The sequence below is a fragment of the Nomascus leucogenys genome, chromosome 15, assembly GCF_006542625.1.
Source record: "Nomascus leucogenys isolate Asia chromosome 15, Asia_NLE_v1, whole genome shotgun sequence".
NCBI lineage: Eukaryota > Metazoa > Chordata > Mammalia > Primates > Hylobatidae > Nomascus > Nomascus leucogenys.
This window is the reverse complement of record NC_044395.1, coordinates 33336012-33362332: the sequence shown is the minus strand read 5'-3', so window position 1 is coordinate 33362332 and position 26321 is coordinate 33336012. Positions and strand designations below refer to the sequence as shown.

At 36.5% G+C, this 26321-nt stretch overlaps 1 protein-coding gene across 3 annotated transcripts in view; it reads right to left on the bottom strand.

The window, feature by feature from the left end:
• Positions 1–26321, bottom strand: part of TRPC6 (transient receptor potential cation channel subfamily C member 6) — a 134606-nt gene that overhangs the window by 31321 nt on the left and 76964 nt on the right. The window contains exons 2-5 of one of the 3 annotated variants that reach the window (XM_030829636.1): positions 20741–21515; positions 8719–8901; positions 6144–6308; positions 191–407 (exon numbers count right to left, since the gene is read on the bottom strand). In XM_030829636.1, coding sequence (XP_030685496.1) covers positions 191–407; positions 6144–6308; positions 8719–8901; positions 20741–21515 — 1340 coding nt within the window. The remainder of the gene's footprint in view (positions 1–190; positions 408–6143; positions 6309–8718; positions 8902–20740; positions 21516–26321) is intronic. The other 2 variants (XM_030829637.1, XM_030829638.1) reach the window with 2 other exon arrangements.

Here is a 26321-nt window from a genome sequence, read left to right as displayed (position 1 = left end):
TGTGAGAAGACTATGGCACTGATAATGAACCCAAGGCAACTGTACTTTAAGAACACAAAGAAAATTATGATGTGAGGTGCATTGTATCGTGCTGCATACCTTTGTATAACTGATGTGTGAAAGAATCAGTGTCATTCAGTCCAACTGCTAAGACTGCAAAAAGAAAACATGACAGAAAATCAGTCTTTACCTATTACCCAGGATATAATGAGCATCTCCATCCATGAGAAGCAGGATGTTTTCATCCTGAACAGCTGTTTTGCATTATCTGTGCTGGTTTCATTAGGAAGGAGTTTTGTGCCTTCAAATCTGTCAGCTGCATTCATGACTAGCAGTCCCAGAAAAATGGTGAAGGAGGCTGCGTGTGCTACAAACTTCATGAATGGTCCACGCATTATCTTCCCCATCTGCCACAACACACACCAAAATAAAATCTTAACTTTGTTTTGTACACTTTGCAAAACACACATACATACATGCAGGAATAAACATCTGCATATTCCAATGATCTCCTGAGATAATTGTTTATATTTATGTAATTCATGACAGAGTAATATCTTTATGCTGTTATAAAATTTTGTTCACATTCCTCACCTACATGTGCTGATGTTCTTGATTAATAACTAAATACATGTACTTTTCCAATAAAGGATATTTAAATTCTTAAAATATATAATATTATTGACAAAATATAGAGCATAATAATATCAGCATTATTCATATAAAGCAAACTAATTTAGTGGGTCTGAGGTATTGAGGAAGTGGCAATGAAAATATGAAACTGAGTCTACATTGCAAGGTATAGAACCTTGGTGGATATCCTCACATATACTTCATTGACAGGCATGCAATTCAGGCCTGAGTGGATGTTGCTATTCTGGTGATCTTGTAAATGCAGTAAAAGTCATGAGTACCAAGAATAGAGCTCCCAGCTGAGGACAGGGCAGCAGGGCAGTTCCTACAGTGTGTTGGAACAATCTCCTGGAAGGACACTGGATTTAAAGTCCAACACTTTAGGTTCACGTTCCAGTTTCATTCCCTCATTAGCTGAGTGACAATGAGCACATTTCCTAAATTACGTGAAAACCAGATTCTTTATATGAAATACGGGGACAATAAAAGCTAGTGTGCCTTTTACAGTAGAGGATTCATTTCTGTCTGAGATGTACAGATCTTCACCTGGGCAGAGTGAGGATCTAGGATATGACTAAGGGGTCTGGACATCCTCTGAAATGAACAAAACTTAAGCTGTGTGTGCAGTTTCCTCCACCCTTTAAGAGATGATCCATAGCTTTCAACAGCTTTTCAAGTGAGTTTATTATTACAGAAAACTTAACAAACTAATAAAATGCAACCAACACTTAGTTGGCACTGTTTTAAGTGCTTTACACTGTTAACTTATAATCATTACAACAATTCAAAAGGGTAGGTGCACTCAAATGCCCACTTTGGATGAAGAAACTGAGGAAGTGAGGTCAAGAAACTTGTTCAAGGTCACATATCTCGTAAGTGGTAGAGCTGGAACTTGAACCCAGGCATTCTTGTTCCTAAGTTAATACTTCTATTTGGTTTACAGAACAATTTCATACTTTCTCATCAATGGGCCTACATATGTAAATTATTAGGAATTATCTTTTAAGACTCAGAAAAGATAAATGCTATCATGGAAGGAACACAATCGGTGTTCTCTATTTCCATACCTTTATTTGTCTATATGGTTTTCAAAATAAGAAAACTTAGAGCTGGAACCAATTAACTTATCTTGACATTCTGAATGTTAGGCCAGACACAGAATATCAGGAGTTATTGTATTGTATCTCTCTCTCTCTCATGCTGTGTGTGTGTGTGTGTGTGTGTGTGTGTGTGTGTGTGTGTGTGCAGTTGTCCCTAGGTATCTGTGAGGGATTGGTTCCAGGTCCTTCCATGGATACTAAAATCTAAGGCTACTCACGTTCCTGATATAAAATCATAATATTTACATATAACCTAGGCACATCTTCCCATATACTTTAAATCATGCCACGATTACTTATAATACGTAATATCATGTAAATGCTATGTAAATTTTTGTTATAAGATACACTTTTAAATGGACATATATTTGTACATATTTATGGGGGGTACATAGTGATGTGTCAATGCATATAACATATAGTGATTAGATTAGGGTAATTAGCATAGCCATCATCTCAAACATCTATCATTTCTTTGTGTTGAGAATATTCAATATCCTGTTTATAAAATAATGCCAAAAGAAGTATGTACCTGTTCAACACAGACACAATTTTTTTCAAATGTTTTCAATCTGTGGTTTGTTAAATCCAGGGATGCAGAACCCACAGATACAGAGGGCCAAATACACACACACACACACACACACACACACACACACACACACACAGTTTTAAAGCCAATAGATTCTAGGATTGCAGAGCCAATCCAAAGTTACTTTGTAAAAGTTTGCTGTAAAAAAAATGCTTAGATAACATCACCTACTGAATTGATTCAAGGAGTATTTTTTTTATATCCTTTTAAAATCAAACTCTAAAATAATCAAACGATGGCAAAATTAAAACAAATGGTAGAAAAAGTAAGTTTGATTTTCTTCTGCCTATTGTCCTTTGCTATTTTTCTTTTTAAATATAAACAGTTAAAAATAAACATCAATGTTATATTTCCATGATGTGTTTTACATAAAATTTTAATTCTATAATGTTTTATGTATGATTTATTTTAACCGTGTATTAAAGCAAGTGAAAATGTATTGCAAGAATCCCTATCTTTCTCATGGGAAAATCCATTATAAATCCTAAACCATTTTTTTTAAAAATTCTCAATTTATTTGACTGTTTGGGGAAACCTGGGATTAGAGGCAATGACTGTTAGTGACATTCATGAAAAAGTTATTTATCACCTGCCTGGTTCCAGGAAGAATAAGAAGCAGCTTTCAAGGACATCATACAGTAGAGCATAAATTAAAATAGAACCAAATAAATAACATAAATAGAAAACACGAGGTTGGGGACATAAAATGGAGTTGAAATAAAGCTATCTACATTAGAATGAGCCACAAATCTGAAAACTCTGGAACCTTAGTTTAACTGTCCCGAACACCTCTAAAGTCAATCTTCAGTTTTCACGGCAAGGTGTCTGATCTGTGTGCCTGGCCCCTACCTGGCTTCCCTTCTTTCTCCACTGGCCTACTGACCTTTATATAACATTACTCTTCTTTTATTTTATTCTAAAGGGAGTATCAATCCAAGCATCTTCTTCTGCTTACTAAAAGTCTTAGGGTATTTCTTGGTTTGTTTGTTGGTGTTTTCTTGTTCTGTTTTGTTTTAGCAATCAAAAAAAAAGCTGGTTGCCTAGAAACTAAAATGGGCATGTTTGAAACCTCATAGCCTTTATTTTTCTTACAAAAGTTGAGAATTGTATTTCTCTTTAAACTGAGGGAGATTTTGGCATCTCTCACTAGACCTTAGGAATTGAAGTGAGTTATCTTTTTTAGTAAAGTTTGCCATCTATATACTCTGAAATATAGACAAATTTCCAAAACATAACTGTAAAGGAGGAGAGCTAGGTGAAGAAATTGAACAACTGATGTACCTGGAAAATTACTGAGGGTAAGCATTGAAATAAATACTTGTCTTTAAATATGATATGTGATACTCTTTTTAGGTATTTATTGATGACTAAATACCTAGCTACTCAACACCACATAGAAATGAAAAACGTTGAGACTAGCTTAAACTAAAATGATTTGTAATTGCAGTATGACTATTCTTATTGTAATGAACAAAAACAATTGATATTTGGATTACAGTAGAAGAAAGAGAGCAAGTAAAAACAAAAGGGATTTCAGAATGGGGAAAAAAGAAAACCAACTTTTGTTTCCTATAGCAAAACCAACTTTAAACAGAAATGGGGACTCAGTCACAGTGCATAGGCCTGCAATTTGATCTTATTGATGTTTATGGATATATTGGAAAATCCAAAATATTTTAAATATATTTGGAATAAAAGCACCAATTTAGCTGAAGCAATCCCCTCCCACAAAAAATCCTGTGGCCTGTAAAGCATATTTATGTTCATTGCAAATGGAAAACTATAAAATAGATTTTATCATCATGCTTCAAAGATAAAAACAGTAAAATAGGTTTCGGATAGGAGAAAAAAATACCTTGACAATGTCCTTTTAATTTGATTATTTGCCTCAATGTTCATAAACGAGGATGGGAAAACAGATGCCAGAAAGACATATGGCCAGGGAAGAAGAAATAGTAAAGGAAATCAGTTTAATTAGAATTCAATCAAAATTTAAGAAATGTGTAACTCTAAGGATTGCCAAAAATAGTCTGTGTCAAAGCACCAGACACTCTGGAATACATTATGCTTTCGAACACACTGGTTATGGAAAAGGAAAGTTATTCAGTTTAGGAAAGAGATTATAATTTAACTGGTCACAGAATGAGAACAGGGATAATTCAAAAACTCCCCCCATTTAAATTCAGTTTAAATCTCAGATGACTCAGGAAATATAAGGAGAAGAAGAACAAAGAGACTACCTACATAGATATAACTCATGTTCTAGGGAGGACAATTTAAAAATGTATTTGTCTAAATTTAAGGGGTACCAGTGCAATTTTGTTACACTAATATACTGCATAGTGGTGAAGTCTTGGCTTTTAGTATACCAGTCACATAATACTCACTGTATCCGTTAAATAATTTGTCACCACCTGTCCCTCTTCTGACCCCCCACTTTTCTAAGTCTCCAGTGTCTATCATTCCACACTCCATGTCCCTGTACACACATTATTTTTTCCAGGCAAAAATCTGTCATTTTTAGTAAAAAGGGAAAAAAATTCAACTTTCTAGATGAAAATCTGTACTATAGATGTCATTTCTAGTAAATTGCACTATTTTCATTTTATGTTCCTCATTTATATTATGTATCTAAGATACCAAATTTTGGCCTTATATATTTTAAGGGGAAAATATCTATGATGATGGATTTTACCCTCATGAGAACATGTCCAGTTTCCTGTAATTCCTGTCATCACTAGAAATAATTAGGATGTTTCCACTGTCTAAAAGGCTTTGCACAAGCTTTCTAGCATGAGTCATTTTGAACAGTCCTAATATGGCTAAAACACCAAAAATATGACAAAGTCATTAGAAAACAATATGTTAGTAATGGTGATGTTTGTGTTTGAGCCCACATATTACAAATGTTTGAAAATGAATCTTGCCCATGTTTAAGCACTAGAAGTAACTCAACTGATAGTTCGTTCTACATAGCACATTAATAGATGGTCCAAAAGACATTTAGCCACTAAGCTTCAGAATTATTTCAATCTGCCTCTCAGAGTTAAACAGATCCAGAAATGTGGCTTCAAAAACATGAAGAATAGGCTTGTTAGCAATGCAGGACACAAATTTCTCTACTTGTTAACAAAATGATAGGTCAATATTTCTCAAACCTATCCTGTCACACTAATGAAAGGCTAGATCCATCGGAACATAGCATTTTTACCAAAGCATGGGTAGATAGATTTTGCTAATAAAATAGGCTATTTTTGCTGTCAGGTTCTGGTGTACTTAGTCCCTAAAAATATATATATTCTTTACTGAAACAAGTATTACATTAGTATTTACATGACTGCCTTTTATTTATCTGGTCGTATTAGCTAAAATAAATACAAGACAAAACTTTCATCTCATATTTTGCCAGAGGAGAAGCAGAAAAAGTGTTCATCTTTTAGGATGTCATTTGAAATATATGCTCAATGGTACTATGATCTCATTAAGAAATATAAAAGTAGATGCATAGATGTACATAGAGAAAAGAGTGAAAGGAAATTAATATAGTTACTGAGTTTCCTTTCATACATTAACAGTGGTGATATTACAGGTGAATTTTATCTTTTCCATTTTTTTGTTTCCTATAGCAAACGTATTATTTTATGATAATAAAAGCAATAAAAATTATTTAAACCCAAACAGGAATTATTTTGTAATGTTAATAAAGATTACTGAAACCCAACTATAATTCCCTGAAATTTTCACTTTGGAGATAAGCCTTTTCCCCACTTAAAACACACATCTAGTAGATAATAGAGGTCCAGGCTTCACATACATACCTTGCTGCATGGAGCAAACCAGTAAATGAGAGCCAGGAAGGGCAGTCCAATGGCAACAGCAAGGACCACAAGGAACTTGACCGCCATTGTCTGCTGTCGTAAACCAGAAAGATTCTCATACCAAATGGAGAGAAGTTGCTGTTGGCAGTTTGGATGAGCTACAAACTAGCAGGGAAGTGACAAAATATTTAAGTTTGATTAAAGAAAGGTTCAGCATAAACGATTTTCATGTGTTCTAATAGTTCCATGCTTTCCAATGAAATATACTGTTAGAATTAAAGAACAAACATAAAACATCAAATTAACAGGCAACAAGCAAATGGCAAAAAGTTCTAATATGTTTTGCATAAATTTGAAGATTTCAATTTATCAAGCTTTTCCTTTATGACAAACAAGCTTTCTTTCAAAGCACAGAAAAAATTTTAATTGAATATTATAAAAAGATTAATCTATATTTTACATACAGCTTTTATGATCATATAGTTTTTTCATCTAGAAGGAGATCAATATTAACTCAGTTGCCTAAATACTTTTTTAAAAATACCATCTTTCCTGCATTGACCTAAAATGTCACACAGTTTATACTAAATTCCCATTTGTATATGGGTCTGTTTCTGGACTGCCTATTTTATTCTATTGATCTCTCCTTTTATTCTTGTGCCAAAAACTCTTTCACTTAAGAAGACTTTAATTTTCAATATTTATTTTTTGAGAGAATCTTTAAATTCTCATGTATTTATTTTTACAACTGAACCATACATATGGCAGAGTTAATATACAGAAAGCCATATCCCAAAATAAAAATTGGTAAAGAATATTAAAAAGTTACAATATTTAATATTAATATTAAAATATTACAAAGGACAGGTTATATAAAAGAACTACAAGTGAATCTTAAGGGTAGTTAACCTCAAAGGTAGCTTGAGAGGTAGGTAGAAAATGGAGTTGAGTTTAAAACAAGATAGGATGTTTATCTACTCAGAACGGTAAAGTTGGATAAAACCCACTCCACTGTGGGTGGAAGAAATAAGCCCTGTCACACACTGTTGGTGTGTATGGAAACTGGTACACCATTTCTGAAGGGAAACCTAGCAAATGTTTGGAAACCTAAAAATAAAAATTTGACGTATTAATTCCACGTCTAAGAATTTTTATTTACAAGTAAAAGTCATGCAAGTAAGTAAGCTATATGAACAAATATGTTTACTGTATAAAAAATAAAAATCTAATAACAAAAATCTGAAAATTATAATAAACATCCCTAAATAGTAAACAGATTATGTGAATATAATGAAATAACAATGCAACCTTTAAAAAGATAAAGTGGACATTTATTGACTGTTATATAAAATTGTCCAAGAAAGAAATTTGTGTATAGAAACATAACAATGGTTCATTATTCTCCATTCAGAACTGGAAAAATTGGGAGGAGACATGTTTATACTATTTGAAAACTTACCATAAGCATATATTACTTTTAATAGAAAAATCTACCTTTAAAAGCTATGTATCTATCTATCCATCTATCTATTTATTTTGAGACGGTGTCTCACTCTGTCACCCAGCCTGGAGTGCAGTGACATGATCTTGGCTCACTGCAACCTCTGCCTCCAGAGTTCAAGTGATCCTCCCACTTCAGCCTCCCAAGTAGGTGAGACTACAGGTGCACACCACCACACCCAGCTAATTTTTGTAGTTTTAGTAGAGACGGGGTTTCACAATGTTGCCTAGGCTGGTCTCCAACTCCTGACCTCAAGTTATCCACCCACCCACCTCGGCCTCCCAAAGTGCTGGGATTACAGGCATGAGCCATTGTGCCTGGCCAGCTTTTTAAAAGATACCTCACATAATCTAAGAAAGTAGAGAATGGGGCCAATGCTTGAAGAGAGAGACTAAAAATATTTCACAAAAATGCAGCTGGTGGAAAGTCTAATGCAGTAAAGAAGGAATTGAAGGCATTATTGGAAAAACAGCAACAAATAGGAAAATGGAGTTGAGTCTCAAATAGTGATGTTCCTGTCTTATAACAAATGTTTTAGAATTTGGATTCATAAAGTCATTGTTATATCATTAGCCCAGTAAGAAAGTGGCAGTCCCTGTAAGATTCTATATAAATACGTCTAGATTTTAAAGACTGGCATTTAGTGTAGGTAAACTGCCTCACAACTATACAGATGCTTATGATTTGTTAGAGAATCTGCCTAGTGCAACTGTTAATTAGAAAATCCTGACCGTGCGCGGTGGCTCACGCCTGTAATCCCAGCACTTTAGGAGGCCAAGGCGGGAGGATCATGAGGTCACGAGATCGAGACCATGGTGAAACCCCATCTCTGCTAAAAATACAAAAATTAGCCGGGCGTGGTGGCGGGCACCTGTAGTCCCAGCTACTCGGGAGGCGGAGCTTGCAGTGAGTCAAGATCGCGCCACTGCACTCCAGCCTGGGCGACAGAGCCAGACTCCATCTCAAAAAAAAAAAAAGAAAATCCCAGCTCAATCTAACAATATCAACCCTTTATCCTTATTTAGCACCAACAAGAACCAAAACAATGTAAACGGGCTTCATGCCTGACCTTACTTTTTTTACTTCATATTTAATGGCAAGTTTTAAACGGCTGAGATTTGGGCGACCGTGATCACCACTCTGGAGCGTTTCAACATCCCCATTCAGAATGGCCTCGACTTCTTCAGTGTTTCTGCACAGATCAAGGAGTCCAACAACAAAGTCTTTGCACTGCATTGACAGTTTTTTGTAGTCATTCTAGGAAAGACAAAGCAAAACAAAAGCAATAATGGAGAATACCACGTTTTACTATGCTTCAGGGACTTGAAGGATTTTACACTTCAAGAGAAACATTCCTTTTTTTTTTTTTTTTGATGGAGTCTTGCTCTGTTGCCCAGTCTGGAGTGCAGCGGCACGATCTCGGCTCACTGCAAGATCCGCCTCCTGGGTTCACGCCATTCTCCTGCCTCAGCCTCCCAAATAGCTGGGACTACAGGTGCCCGCCACCACGCCCAGCTAGTTTTTGTATTTTTAGTAGAGACAGGATTTCACGTGTTAGCCGGGATGGTCTCAATCTCCTGACCTCGTGATCCGCCCGCCTCGGCCTCCCAAAGTGCTGGGATTACAGGCGTGAGCCACCATGCCTAGCCGAGAAACATTCTATTTTTAGTTTTACTGTTCATTTATCATATTTCAATTGCAGTTTCTGCTGACCTCTAAAATATTTTAGCACATGAAGATTTTCTTCATACCCTCAAAAAGGAAATTTATCTAAAGCATAATCAAAGTTATTTAAAAAAGAGTATGCTGGCCGGGTGTGGTGGCTCCCACCTATAATCCCCTCACTTTGGGAGGCTGAAGTGGGCAGATCGCTTGAGCCCAGAAGTTGGAGACCAGCCTGAGCAACATGGCAAAACCTTGTCTCTAAAAAATACAGAAAAAATTAGACAGGAGGGGGGGTGTGTGTCTGTAGTCCCAGCTACTCAGGAGGCTGAGATGGGAGGATCACCCAGGCAGATTGAGGCTGCAGTTATCCATGATCATGCCACTGTCACTCCAGCCTGGGCAACAAAGCGAGACCCTGTCTCAAAAAAAAAAAAAAAAAAAAAAAAAGAGTATGGTCTACCAAACTCACCTGTTGATTCAGAAGAAATATAAAATAACCAACTTTTTCCACAGCATGATCATAGGACTTTGCATATATCATCTCCTTCATGGGCACAACTTCATCAGTTAGGCATACAAATACATTTAATAGGTCTTTGGAAGACCTTGTAAGCTGTGTTAGTAAACTTGAGAAACATAGAATATTTGGAAAGTTTCCAGCGAAGAGCAAGTACATGTCTATTTAACAGATTTTAATTTAAGAACTTTATATGGCAGGCACAGGGTCAAAAGATGAAATCTAGACATAGAGTCTGCAACTTGAGACTCTTCTCTTTAGAGAAAGGAAACTTTAATGAAACACTGTTGTAGTTTTGTAGTTTGTTGCTGACGATCTAATACTCTATTGGGAAGACTTAAATCGTGCAGGTCACATTCAGATTACCATAAACTCATGTCATGCTTCTATACGGCATCATTTTACATCTTCATTCATGCTTTTCTAATATTTACTCCCTCTACTTTCTTACACTAAGACCACCTATAACCAAATGCTAATCAAGAGAGCCTATTAGCAGGGGTGTTCAATCTTTTGGCTTCCCTGGGCCACATTGGAAGAAGAATTTATTGGGCCACACATAAAATACACTAACAATAATGATAGCTGATGAACTTAAAAAATTTTCACAAAGAAATCTCATAATGTTTTTAGAAAATTTACAAATTTGTGTTGAGCTGCGTTCAAAACCATCCTGGGCCTCATGTCCAACCCACATGTCCTTGGGGTGTGGGTTGGACAAGCTTGAGCTAGAGCTTGTTGTATTGCAGGTGGATGGTATTATCTCATTTAATCTTTACAACTGCTCAGGTTGAATTATGTGTCCAAAATCATGCAGCTAGTAAGCACCAAAATCAAGCTTTAAACCTAAATCTGCTTGGCCCCAAGCCTTTTGCCTTTGAGATAATGCCACTTTATCTCTCTTATTTGTAGAATACTTTTCTACTTTGATTTTTGAAACAACTGAGGGGGCAAGCAGGGCAAATGCTGTTCCCATTTTGCACATGAAAAAACTAAGGTTCTCACACAGCTTCAATGACACACTTTTCTCTTAAACCCAGCACTGCAGATTTAAAGTTAGTTGTCTCCTCTTCCTGAAACCAGTGTGTTGTAGGATGAAAAGATTTCTATGGAAAGTTCAAGAGAAATGTATGTGATTCTGGATGTCAGTCAATAAGGCCATATTTGGGGGGTGTCTGTATGGAGAATAGCTTAATACTAGGTATGTGTAAGGTACCTACTTGGGCTCCTTTCTATAAATCATGCCAAAAGTGAATATCAATGCAGTTTAGTAACTGCTAAACAGGCTACAGTTTGCTAAACTGCAGGTCCAAAAAGATTCCAGAAAAGCAAATTAATAAAGCAAATTGTGTCTTACCTGAGAATGTCTAGCTGAGAATGGCTCAAACTACTTATAAACAGATGTCTGGGCAGATAGTATATAGAGTGTTACAAGGAAACGGCTTTGCCCATTTTATAAAATAGTCTGTTAGGGCCATGGGGACAAAGTCTTAGATACGGAGGTACATATTTGTCTGTGTCCACTATACTATAGTAGTTATGACTTGGTAGCTTAGAGCTGGATATATCTGTAATCAAATCCCAACTCTTCTACTTATGAGCCATGTGACCTTTAATAAGTTAGAACCAGTCTATGAGGTAGGGGTTCTTATTATTCTCATTTTACAGATAAGAACACTGAGGCTTAGGGAGATTAAATAAGTATTAAAGAGATTATGCATGCCAAGGACTTAGCATGGTTGTGAGCATTTAGCAAGCATTCTATAAAGTGTAACTACTTTATTTTATATCATCAAAGAGAAGATCTGAAAACAGGCCCTCTCTTGACATTCAAAAAGTACCATGTAGCTAAGACAAAATTTAATGCACCTGGCTTCTCTTGAATGTAGAGTTCAAGTATAGTGAATTCTTAGTCCTTTTAAAAGCAACAAAGTAATTGTCAAAATCAGTGCTCTCTAGAATTCTAAGAAAGCTCAGCTATATTTAGATATATGAAAATAAAGTATAATCTTTCAGACGTAGGTAACTTTTTTAAAGCAGAAACCACATGGACTGAAAAAGTAAAGTGCAAGAGCTTTGTCGTATTTAATAACCTTAATCTACAAATTTTTGTCCAATTCATCACTAATTCCTAAGACATTTTCTTGAGCAAAAATACCTATTTAAAAAGGAGAGAGAGAAAGAAAGAATAAGACCATGATTTCAGAAATACACACTTTTTCTCCTTGGGAAATCATTTACAAATATTTTCATATTTTAAGTTATTGACATTACTATTAATTCATATTTTAAGTAACTGACCTGTAAACTCACTCAAATAAAATGTTGGTGGTAGTTCATTAGCCAGAATGCAGCTCTATGATTTTGGTTCCTTGAGAGGAAAAGTGAAGCTGATGGGTTAACTTAATTCTGGGTCACGTCTTTGGATCACAAACCTAACACCATACATTCATTAATCAGATATGGGTGCTTGCCTATTAATCTTTGAGAAGTTGAAAAGAGATAACTCATAGTGGGCTAATGAAACACAGTTTAGAAACTATAAAGAAAAAACCCTGTTAAAATGGTCCTTTCAAAGGTTCCTCTTAGTTGGATTTTAAATAATAGATGTTATGATTTGTGATTTTAATCTCTGGCTCTTCTTTCTATACAAAGAATGAAGTTTACTTCATAGAAATTAACAGGGTAGAGAAAAATGTATGCCTTGACTCTCAGTAATCTACTATGTGGGCTTTGGAGATGGCAGACCTGGGTTTGAAACTTACTAGCTATGTGACTTTAGATAAATGATTTAATCTCTTAAAGCTTCTAACCCTCATGTTTAAAAAGGGAATAATATTAGTACCCATGAATTAGGGTTGCTGTGAAGATTATACAAGACAATGAATGCCAAGTTCCTGGCACAGGGTAGCGCAGATCAATGGTAATTATTATTATCATTATTGTTTTCATTATTTTACAAACAGTATCTAGCTCTTTGCAGTCCCCAGCACAAAGCTATGCTATCAAATATAAAGTCATGTTGGAATTCCTGGATATTATCTGCAAGTGTTGGAAATAAAACAATTATTCATATATTTTCACAACAAATATTTTACACACAGCACTGTGATAGATACTACTCTCTTACTAAGATGGGAGTTTGTAAAATAAGATTATATATGTGAGGAGTAAGCATATTAGTCCCTTCCTCTTTCTCGCAGTCAGCAATAGAAGCACCGACACTCAAGAACTACCTGAGACTGGGTAATTTAGAAAAAAGAGATTTAATTGGCTGATGGTTCTATGGCCTATACAGGCTTCTGCTTCTGGAGAGGCCTCAGGAAACTTACAATCATGGCAGAAGGCAAAGGGGAAGCAAGCACCTTCTCCACATGGCAGCAGAAGAGAGAGAGAGTGAAGGGAGAAGTGCTACACACTTTTAAACCATCAAATCTCTTTAAAACTCACTCACTAGACAGCATGAGAACAGCAAGAGGAAAATCCATCCCCATGATGCAGTCATCTCCCACCAGGCCCCTCCTCCAATTTGACATGAGATTCGGGCAGGGACACAAATCCAAACCATATCAGTAAGATAAGATACACTATGATATATACAGTGTTGCATTGGCCAGCCATGCTTTTTGGGACTAAGTGTAACTCTGGGGCTCTCCTGCTCCTCAGGATAGTTGTCACCAGATGGCACATTGATCATGGAGCTCTGTGGTGATGATTAACAAGCATTTATAAAGCATCTACTATGTGGGGTTGTGAGGATACAAAAGTTAATCAGGCACTATTCTATAGAAAAGGTAAAAAGAAATGGAATACAATTTCAAAACAAGAATTGAAGAAAAACATTTTCCTAGATGTGTCAGCCTTTTTCTATTGATTGTTGCCATCAGCAGTGGCTGCTTAGTTAATATAGTGTTTGGTTATATACACTTACTATAATGTCTGGTTAGCTTTCACTCTTCCCTTTGCACAAGAATGTTCAGGTCCCATTGAAGCTACAAAGCTTGGAGAGCAGCAATGAAGGTAAACAGATTGTTTCAGGGGCTGGGGTTGCTCGTCAAGCAAACTGTTGCACTTAACTCCCTCCCTAACTGTTGACTTGTCATAGACCTACAATCCTGTGAGAATGAGATTTTCTCTGCCCATCTGTTTCAAACTACAATAGGACATTCAAAGACAAGAACACACATACCCACACACCCCTATCACTTTACTGTATTTATTTGTTTATGTTTCTGCCTCTCTTGAATAGACTCAATATCCTTCAAGACAAGGATTATATCTTACTCATTTATGAATCCTCCCAACCTAGCATGGTGTGAGGTACGTAGTAGGTAATCAACACATTTTGCTAACCGATGTAAAGAAAGGAACATAGCTGAATAGAAAGCATACCTGGATTTGAATTTCTGCCCTGCCACTTAAATAATTATATGATCTTGAAAAGGTTATTTCATTTGCTGGCCTTCTAATTTCACGTCATTATGGACAACCTAAATTCTGCTATAGCATAAACTGTAAGTAACAGAATAATTCATAAAGCTCAGCTAAGGTACACTTTCTTCTTCCTCTTTGGTCAGGATCCAATCCCTGTTCTTCTGGAGCTGTGATTCTGCCTTGCAGAATCTTCTGGAGCTGTGATTCTGCCTGTTTTGCATGTGACACCCTTTGTCACCCTGTTAAGGTCTGATAACAGTCACACCACCTTTGTCCCAACAAAAAGTACTTTTCAAAGCAGCCATTTTCTTGGAGGATAGTTATCTTTGAAACAATGCCAGGCATTTTTTGAATATTATACCCTAGAACATAGCAACGGTCTAAAAACAGACAGGGCGGGAGTTTCTCTACCCTTCCTCTTTCTCAGAGTCAGCAGCAGAGGCATCTGGAGGGCCATGTGCACATCCATGTGCAGACCTCTGGGAAGATGTATAGGAGCTGGAAGACCTCCAGAAAAACTCTCTATCCAGAATAACAGAGAAGAGGACAATTCCTGCTATATAAAAGAAGGGATTTTTTTTTCCTTTAATTTTAAGTTCTGGGATACATTTGCAGAACATGCAGGTTTATTATATAGGTATACATGTGCCATGGTGGTTTGCTTCACCTATCCACCTGTCATCTAGGTTTTAAGCCCTGCATGCATTAAGTATTTGTCCTAATGCTCTCCCTCCCATTGTCCCCCACCCCCTGACAGGCCCCAGTGTGTGATGTTCTCCAAAACAGGGGATTTTTAAGGGGAATAAAAGGAAACATTGTGTGTTACTACAAACAACCTAAAAGGTAAATAGGTTCAAAAAAAGAGGGAATTAGAGACATAAGTCATAGGCACATATTGAGAACTAAAATGAAATTAAGAATGCTGGGGAACGTATTTGTGGACAAGACCATCCCTGGTATTGATCTCCTTGTCTTTAAGTCTGTTGTCCCTTATTTGAGTTAAAACTCAAGTCAAGGAGAGAAAGCAAGAGTTTTTGCTCTTCTTTGGTATCAAAACCAGTCAAAGTTTTGGGTTTTCAGTTTTTTACTGACTTTGTGTTGCCAAAATTGTCTTAAGCCAATTTTAAGCTTAAGATGGCTGAGGTCTTATGCTACCGAAGCCTAAAACTATTTATAAAGATTCAATATAAAAATTGAATTTGAATGGGTAAAAATTGTATTATGTTTTCCCCCATTTTCTTTAAAAACCTGCAACTCCCCAACATCTCTTGGTTTTCTTCTTGTTCCTGTAGCTCCATCTAATTGTTAGAGTTCTCTGCTGAGGTCTGGTGTCACCTCTGCTTGGAACCAGCTACACATGTGGTGATATGAGTAACAAAAATCTTGGGCCTAGAAGGTTCAAGGCACAGGATAAAACTGCCTCAGAAACCCAGTAACATCTCCCATGGTCTCTTTTGTTAATGGACTATGGGTTATTGTAGTAGGGGACAATATGGAAGGTGCTTAGAAGAGCAAGCTATATATTGGAGCTTACAAAATCGTTATGAAAATTCTCATTCTCTGACTGTCATAAAATAGATTAATCGTCTTCAAACAGAGGTACATGAATACTTTCCAAGCGGCTGTAGAATATGGATAACTTTTAGGGAATCAATTTGCAGATCTCCACTTTCCTAAAATGGATTTCCTAGAAAATACATCTTTTGCTCACCCACCCACCCATGTAGCAAGCAAGAGAGAGTCCCCCTTTAAACAAAACAAGAGAGTCCCCCTTCTATAGTATCCAGGTACTATAAACCCTGAAGGGCTTCCTGTATTTCCCTGAATAAATACACATTTCTGCTGAAGATGAAGCTTAATGATAGAAACGCAGCACCCTTGGCTCATGTTGGGATGTTCTGATTTCAGATGGAGAGTGCAGGGTGGAGACAGAAACAACCGCCGTTTTTAATGACTTTGCCTCTTCATTTGCCAACAATTGTCAAAGAATGAATGCTACTTGAGTGAGATTCCAGAAAGAGTTAAGCAAAGACAGCATCAATAGGGAATACTGAATACCAAACAATGTTTTGTCATGTATTGAAATGTAAATGATTCCTTGTATTATTCTTAATATCTTTCAGATGTATCATTCACTAGAAAAGAAAAGTATCTCAAACAGGCAAGGCAGAAAAGCTTAGCGAGAGTGATTCTTTTAAATGTGACTTGGTTTACAGAACCCAAAATTTTTACAGGAAGATGGTCAAAACCCATGGATGAAACTTTTATGTGATTTCTTTCTGATTTAGAATTTTAATCCAGTAAGATAGTTACCAAATCATATCTAGAAATATTTACTCCTACTATTTATCCTCTTTTAATTTTATTCCATAAAACCTTTAATAATTTATATATCCTATCAACAAAGACTAAAATAACATACTGGCTGCCATACCAACTAATTTTTAGCTACATATATATATATATATGTGTATATATATAAATGGCATATATATATATACACAATATAAAATGTGGTATATATATATATACACAAACATTTTTCTTTCCTTAAATATATAGCCAAAGTGTGAACATGATGAATACCACTAAAAAATACATCCAATAAGCATTGTGTCACATAGTTAAAATTTATTTTTCAAAATGTGTATTTTTTTTTCTTTCTTTTTGAGACGGAGTCTTGTTCTGTTGCCCAGACTGGAGTGCAGTGGCACAATCTCAGTTCACTGCAACCTCCGCCTCCCAGGTTGAAGTGATTATCCTGCCTCAGCCTCCTGCATAGCTGGGATTACAGGTGTGCACCATCATGCCCAGCTAATTTTTTTGTATTTTTAGTAGAGACGGGTTTCACCATGTTGGTCAGACTGGTCTCAAACTCCTGACTCATAATCCACCCGCCTCGGCCTCCCAAAGTGCAGGGATTACAGGTGTGAGCCACCGTGCTCGGCCCATATTAATTATTTTTAACAGCTGGGTTTATTTTTGTAGTTTTTGATCTAATATACCAATAATAGATACAATGACAACTCTTTCCAGAGTATTTTCAATATCCAGAGCCTTTTAGCAAGAGGAAATGAAACAAATTCTAAAATTTCATATATGTGTGTGTGTTATATGTATTTTATTTATATATGATATACATGTTGATATCTATATAAAGGGATTTTAAGAGACTTTACAATAATAAAAAGCTATAATATGAGGAATCACATTTGTGAAGGAAATTGGACTGAAAATATAACCTCAAGGAGTAAAACGAAAGATGCAGCTATCCTGAACATTAAAGAAGATGTTGTTCGCTTAGTTGATGGTGGGCATGAAATCATTACAGGATTTAGAGTCCTTTGCATATATCTGAAGGAGAATTGAAGAGTTCTATTCTTAAATGGCAATATGTACACCATGCAGAAATCATATCCCTTAAAAATATTTATACTTACAGAAGACAAAAAATAGATATCAATTTTAAACTGTGTGAATGAACACAGAGTTTTTCAAATGTCTTTCAGATGGAAAGGGAGCAAAATACATACGTACATACATATATACATACATACATACATACAGACATACATACCATGAACAGGGAGGACCTCCTGTGGTCAATACAATCTCTCAGGTCCTTGTGAGGCTGACCAGGTCTAAGCTATCCAGCCCTCAGTGACTTTTATTTCCTGAGACTCTAAGGGAGTTGACTATTTAAAAAGATTAAAAAAAAAAACAAAAAACTGAAAGGATATGTGCTGGCAGGTTTTTAGTGTATCACTGTTTGTTTCTTGATGGCCAAAATTAGGAATGATTTTTAAAACTTCCTTCATTTTTATATTATTATTTTCTAACATGGCTATATATTACTTTAATGTAAGAAAAAAGAAGTTATTTTTAAGGGTAGAAGCAGCAAACTCAGCAGCAAATGTCACCTCAGAGACACCAACTTCTCTATTCCTGTAAGGTCCCACCCTGCTGTAAACTGAGACTGGGATGCTGGGACAAGAGTTAGTGTCCCAGTAGCCATGGGTGGTGGGGGAATGTTATTTCCCTGTGAGTTTACACACAAAGGCAAGGGAGGCTCACCCTTGTATGCAGCAGTTCTTTCATCTGCTGTCCAAACTAATCTCAGAGAAAAAGAATATTTGTTTTAATGCTTGATACCTGGCAAGGAAGAAATCTTTTCTTGTTTGTTTTTGTAAAAAGGCCTTAAAAATGAAGCCAATAACTGCCCTTTCTCCTTGTACAGTAATTTTGAGTCAGGTTTCTAATTATAAAAATTGTCGAGTTCTAGGATATACTCTATAAAAGCATTTTTTAAACTGCTACTCTTGTTTAACAGTAATCTAATTTTTGAAAGTGATTTTTAAAAGACATTAATAACATACTCCTAAATACATTTATGTTTTCAGTTAGATTTATCTTTTCTTTGCCTTGAAACCTTCATAGAGGCAGGGCATTAGCAAAAAGGTATGCATGTCCAGAAGCTCTAGGTAACTGCTCAAGACAATGGAGCAAATAGAGAAGCATAAATGGGAGGAAAGTGGCTAATCCATACACTTCACACTGATGAGAACAGAAAGAAGGGTGTGATGAACAAATAGAAGAATGTCCAGATGTTTACGTCTTCATCATCGTGTGGAGGCTTTAACATTTTGCAATGCATTTAGGGACCATGCAGAGTTTACATCCTGGTTAAATGTGATTCTTCCCACCTTTGAGCCACTAGCCCCCTCCTCACTCCATAAGGTCATGCCTAATATGATAGTTACTACACACAGATCTTTTCTATCACATTGGATTATAAACTAATTGAGGACAGGATTGCTGACTGAATTGTCTTTGTATTTTGTACTACCTCGCCATCCTCATCCTCAACTATCCCCAAAATAAAAGAGCAGGGACTCAAAAGATGTAGGCCAGTGAATTAATGATCAAATAAAGAATATAATAGTCTTCAGTGGTTTAGAGAAAGCATGTAAACAAGGATACAGTAAAGGAAACAGAAATGTTGAAATTAGGCAAAATTAGTAATACAGATTTTGAAAATAATTAATATTAATCAGAGTTCAAAATGCTTTAATTTGAATCAGGTGAACGTCTCTGCGTCCTAGGAGTCAAGTGAAAAGTAGATAAGAATCTGAGACAGGGTTGGAAGGACCATTTACTTGTCTTGCCCTGTTAGCTGCCAGGTAGCTGGAGGAAAAGCACCTTCCTCTACCTTGGGAGCCAAGCACATACTGAGCGTTTCAGTAGCCATTTTCCTCCTTCTAGCCTTTCTGGATAGACTGGACCTGAGGATAGATGGACACATGACATCTGATACTGGGGTGAAACATCAGTGACAGTGGCACCAAGAAGCTGCCCAGGAAAGACTGGGCTGTAATCCCTCAAGAAAAGACTATAGAAACAAGCCTTCTCTCAGCATATAGAATAGAAAAAAAATGAAACCAATATTCATTTTTTTAAAACATCGTACTTGAGAAATCAAACCTGTTTCCAACCTGCATTCTTTAGTAAAGGAGATAAGTGCATCATAAATAACAATAATCCATGGTAAATGTGATGGGCACTAGAAGATCAGAACTACCTCAAACAGGTAGAGGGAGTTTAGAGATACCTGTGGGGAAGATCTTAGCTAGGGATGCAAGCTTTCATCCTCCCCACGTGGAGCACAGCCCTTATGGACAATGGCAGCATCTGACACCATTTCTCTCTCCAGATATCTCTTATTAAGAGTTTGACTGGTCAAAGTTCTAATTACCTACTATTTCATATCTATCATCTGTTGCTTTTGCTGGTACAGCTTGGCCTAAAATATCTTTTCCCTCATTCTCTGCCTTCCAAAATCCTACTTGTTCCACCATATACAGATGAAATGCCATCTTACACATAGCTTCCCTGCAGCCTAATAGGAATTAAATATTGTTTTCTCTCAACTTCTACAGTATGTTGCTTTTACCTCTACCTGGTAGATCTGTTTATTTTTTATTCATGTGTGCATTTGTCTCTCAAGTCAACTGTGACTTCCTTAAGCTTATTCTTCTTTCTGACCTCAACAGCATCTATCACTGTGCTCTGAACATAGAAATAGTGTTTTATGGGAGGAAAAAGCCTGGGCTTTTCAGAGTGCAGTATACCTGGATTCTGAACCCAGCTGTGTCATTTTCCATTTGTTGATCTTGGGTATTAGCGAAACTTTCTATGCCTTCATTTACCCATCTAGACAGGAACTAATAATATCTTCTCAAGGGGGACAGATAAAGATTAGACATAATAAATGCAAAATGTCTGGCAGACAGTAGAGCATCACTAAATGGTAGCAATCACAACTTTTGCTACAATGATTATAATAAAGAGCTTGTTGAATAAACTTATAAAATTACCTAGTGTCCACAGTAACTAGCACAGTGCTGAGCACATGGTGGAAGCTGGTAAATACACCTTGACTCTGGCTTGTGGAGGGTGAAGTCTCTATTGTTAGTGACCTACCTTGAACTCTTTCTCAATATTGGCCAGAACTGCCAGTTCATTGCTAAGTTCTAAAGCCGTCATGACTGGATCTTCACTGGACAATGACAGGTAAGCCGGACTTGCCAGGCCTTTATAGGCATTAATCCTAGATCTGGAGTGGCTAAACGAGTCATGCTTCTGTTTCTGGTTGCAGTCGTTGCACTTGCAGAAATAATCATGAGGCCGTTCAATCCTAGCACCCTTCCGCAGGAGGGTATGCACAATTTCATATTCCTGGCAGTGGGCAGCCAGAATGATTGGAGTCACATCATGGGAGAACCGTGTCCCATCTTCATCATAGGCATAAAAATCATCCTGCTGGAGTTCAGACTGGCTAGGGCTGGTTGCTAACCTCTTGCCTTCAGCAAAAGCTGGATGACTGAGAATTGCTTCCACAATCCGAACATAACCTTTACTAATAGCTAGAAGCAAAGCATCCCCAACTCGAGAGAGGTTTTCTTTCTTGAGAAGAAGTTCTGTAATTTCCAGATGCTCATTGGCCACTGCCAACTGTAGGGCATTCTGGCCCATGTAATCCACACAGTTAACGTTGAGTGAGTGGCATTCTTCTAACATCTTCCGCACCACTGGGATGTTACCATATTCAGCTGCATCTAAAAAGCGTTCCTCCTCTATAGATAGGCTTGTTGAGCGATCACTAAACATGTATGCTGGTCCTCGATTAGCTAACCTTCTCCCCTTCTCACGGAGAACTGTCTGCCGCCGGTGAGCCAGTCTGTTGTCAGATCCCCGGCTGCAATAAAACAGAAAGATTGTAAACAAATCACATTAAGAGCATTTTAGTGTGCCAAATGACTTGCTATTCATCTAATACAATCCTCAAGTATATTAGATGTTGTCTCATCATCTCTAGACCTACTATATTATAAAATGAAGATGCATTTATTTGTTAATGGATTCCAAGAACTTCACATCTAAGAAAGCCAAGCACTTTGCAGATTTTAACATTCCAATTTGGGGTGGAGACTAGCAATTGCCATAATTACTCTGTGCCATTCGAATAGAAACTAATGTACTATAGATGGTATAGACTTAGGAAAGATGGACCCTCTTATCCATAATCAGTCACAATATGATAGAGAATATAAGACTACATTTTAAGAAGTAGAGACAATAGCAAATCCATTCAAGTTAACAAATATTTATTGAGTCCCTCTGATGCCAGGTCCAGGAACTGTATTAGGTCCAAGAAGGCCAATAGTGAAAAAAAATAGATGCTTTTTCCTGCCTCTACAAGTCCTATAGACTAAAGGGAGAGATGGGCAATCAGCATATTGCTTCGTTATCAGCTGCTTAATTATAATGATAAGTCTATAGTGGGGCATCTATCCCAGATTCTGAGAGAAAATAACAAGCTGAAAATGGAAGGATGAGTAGAAGTCGGGTGAGAGTGTGCTTCAGGAGGGTGAGACAGGAATTGGGTATAGGTAGAAAGTTATCTCTAGCAGAGGTATCAGCTAGATGTTAGAGTACAGGTTTCATTAATATGGGCAATAAATGCCCGAACTCCGTTGTCCTAAAAATCAAACTGCAAACTGGAGAAAATTGTGATCAAGTTGTCAGGTAGGAAAAAACACTTTTGTGGTGCAGGCAGTGGTCAGAGCAGTGGCCAGCCTTCAATGTAGTCCTTCAATCTGTGATAAGAAGGGAAGGTGAGCTGGGTGCTATGGCTCACGCCTATAATCTCAGGACTTTGCAGGGCCAAGGTGGGCAAATCACTTGAGCCCAGGAGGTCAAGACCAGCTTGGACAACATGGCAAAATCCCATCTCTGCAAATAATAGAAAAATTAGTGGTACATGGTGGCACATGCCTGTAGTCCCAGCTACTCAGGAGGCTGAGGCAGAGTATCAACTGAATCCAGGAGGTCCAGGCTGCAGAGAGCCATGATTATGCCTCTGCACTCCAGCCTGGGTGATAGAATAAGATCCTGTATAAAAAAAAAAAAAAGGGAAGGGGGATGTGATTCTTCCTCTGATCAAAATGCTATAATGAAGATTTTTTCATTATTAATTCATAACTTCGTGTCTTAAGGTCTTTTGAGCTTGAAGGCATGTCATTACAATTAGAGGTTCAGCTCTTACCAGTATCACTAACTGAACCCAAAGAAGGCATGTTTTTGCAGAACTGGAACAGGGCCAGCTTATAGGGTAGGCTAAAGAGAAAGAAAAGGTGTGATAAATGAGTATTGTTTCTTCTCTTTATGAATGTTCCAAGATTCGTCCCTCTTTAAAAACGGTCACAAACTTCCCAGTATAAAGAGGACAATAAAAAGATCCAAGGGCCTCATAAGCTATCTTTCCCTCCAGTATGTTCAGGTCTGGAGAATCTTAGTTGCTTTCCCTACTGGCCTTTATCAATCTTGATTCCACGTCTCCAGACAGTGCTGTCTGTGGCAGTGTGATAGAAAGGAATAGAAAGGAAGATAGTAAAGTTTCAGCAACTCACAAACAGATTTTGCTTCTTGCAGGAGCTTGAAGAGTATGCTGCCATATTCACAAATATTTTTCATAGATTTTCATTCAGCAGTGATTCCTTTAACTATCCAAGGCCTATTTAAAATCAACCAAACTGATGTTTTTTTTAAAGAGACAACTTTGTAAGTTTCAAAAATGACATGAAGGGCCAATATCAAGTTATACAACCAATAATTTCTAAAATGGGTCATTAGATAATATATATGCAACTTTTATTATAAGAGAATAGCATCTGTAACTATTTTGTCCCATAGCTATTACTTTATTACTAATTCCATTTTTAATTTTAGTAAAGTTATACATGTGCTTTTTTTAATTTATTCTCTCCATGTCTTGATCTCCAGAGGTAATACATTTCAATTCAACTATTTTAGCTGGTTATTTTATAATTTTAAATGTTATAACCACATAACTTTGGTTATATCACTACTTCTTGATTTTTCAGGTTTGGCATTACCTATGGACTTCCCATTACACCATACCTCCACGTATCTCTCTCTCTCTCTCTCACACACACACACACAGACACACACACACACACACACACACACACACACACACACACCCTTCATGGTCCCTTATCCTTCCAGAATTGTTATATCATGAATTCTTTTTAAATAACTATTTACTGTTTAAAACATGACAATGCAAGTGCTAATCATAGCTAAGTGGTATACTATAGTGTCTTTTCAGGTACAGCTTCCCTATAACCTCAAACCTAATGGATAAAAATTCTCTTCATTTTCTCAGTGCTCTATATACATATGAATAATTCAATCAAACTCTCTTCTCCATCAATGTAAGTCTTATTTTAATACATTCTACATATTATGTGAGTTTTTTTTTTTTCAATTTTGGAAAATCTGGACCAGTTGCTGTCTAGACTTGATGCATGTATGTTATCTTTGAATCTTCCTTTGGTATCATTCCAAGGATTCTCTTTACTTTGCTTTTGTATTGGGGTCCTTGTTTTCTGTATCCCAGATCTTCTTTTATCTGAGTTGACTTCTTTGTTCTAGTACAGCACATCTTCTGACAGCTGTCTAATAAAGCATGCATAGGTGAATTTTTAAAGAAGGTGTACATCTAAAACTGACTTTGTCCTACCTCTAAACTTAACTGATAGTTTGGCTGGGTAGAGAATTCAAGGTTGAGGATAATTTTGGAGGCCTTGCTCTAATAACTTACAGTTTTGTGGCTACTATTGAGAAGCATGATGCAATTTTGATTCTGGATATTGTCTTTGTCTCTGGGGTCCTAAAATTGCATGGTTGTTTATTGAAGGGAGTCTCTTCTTCTCCACAGTGCTGCCCATTTAATCTGGAATAAAAAGTGTCCTTTTCTAAGAAATATTCTTGCCCTATTTATCTGATCATTTTGTTTCCTGCTTTCAATGTACCATTTCTGGAACTACTTCTTTTTGATGTTGGACATCCTGTAATTGTCCTTTAATTTTCTTATCTTTTCTATTTCCAATTATTTATGTTCAATATTATTTATTATATTCTGGGAAATTTCTTCAACTTTAGATTATATCTATGAAAATTGTTATTATATTTTTAGTTTTCAAAAACACCCTTTATTTTCAAATGTTACTTTTTATAAGAATTTTCTGCTTTTAAAAGCACAAAAATTTTCTCTTCTCTCTCTGGAGATGTTAAAGATTGCACAGATCACAATTTAGAGAACTTACTCCTAAGTTGCTTTTTTGTGTTTGTTTGCTTTGGTCTCTGTATTTCATAGTAGAATTTTTCCTCATATAGCTAGTGATTCTTAGTAGATATTCTTTGCTTCTTTTTAAAGAAATATTCCTTATAATGTCTTTTCTAAGAGAGTATAATTTCCCCTTATAAAAACTAGAGTGAGCCTAATGGTGGTTTTGGCAAAAGGTGATGTCTGAGTTGGGTGAGTTTCTAGAAGAATCACATTATTTCTGAGTTAACAAGATGGATGAGGTAGAAGAGACAGGAGATCATCAAGGTTTGTTACATAAGGAACCATCCATCATCTTCCTGCTGAAATTCTTAACCCTCTTCCTTCTCTCTGTCACTTTTTCTGGCTTCTACTAACCTCTTTAGGCTTTCACTTCCTCTCTCTTATCTTCTGTATTTATTGCTTTACATAGTTTCTACTGTAGACAAGAGGAAGTTCAAAGATTAGGGGGAGAGACAGTATCTTCCAAACATGGAGAATGCTTTGAAAAAGAAAAACTGTAAAATAAAGGGAGAAACAAAATAGGATCAGGGATCTATAAAAGTAAGATGAAAGTACTGGGAGTGAGAACTTGCAAGATAAGTTCTCATGTAACTAAAAAATGACACAAAACTGACAAAAAATAGTAACATACCAAAATATCAAAAACAAGCGTCCATTTTTTTCATCCATTAAAATGGGAGAAATAATTATTCTGACCTATCTCAAAGGACTATTTTCAGAGGTAATTGAAATTATGAACGTGGAAAGCATTTTAGTTTGGATTTAAATTTTTTTACAGCCACATCCATAAGAATAAGCACATATATAGCACTTAAAAAAATAAGGACACTTCTACTTTATCATTTTTCAGCTGTTATTCAATAAGAAGACCCATGAAAAAGACAAGGACTGAGATGGTAATTGATACAAGTTGTTTTGTCTTTTTTTTTTTTTTTTTTTTTGAGACAGGATTTCTTTCTGTTGCCTTACTATAGCCGCAACCTCCCAGGCTCGGTCAATCCTCTTTCCTCAGCCTCCTGTGTAGCTGGGACTAAAGACACATGCTACCTCACCCCGTTAATTTTTGTATTTTTTTTAGAGATGGGGTCTCGCCATATTGCCCAGGCTGGTCTCAAACTTGTGGCCTCAAGTGATCCTCCCACCTCAGCCTCCCAACATACTGGGATTACAGTGAGCCACCACACCTGCCCTTTGTCTTTTTAAAGAAAGAAAAATAATAATAAGCAACTTTACTTATATCTCAATTTTTAATCTGGTTTGCAAAATTTTATTTTTTCATCCAATACTAAATTTACACTGAGCTAAATAGAATGTCTGAGTTGTGACATCTTTTATTCTAAAATTTAA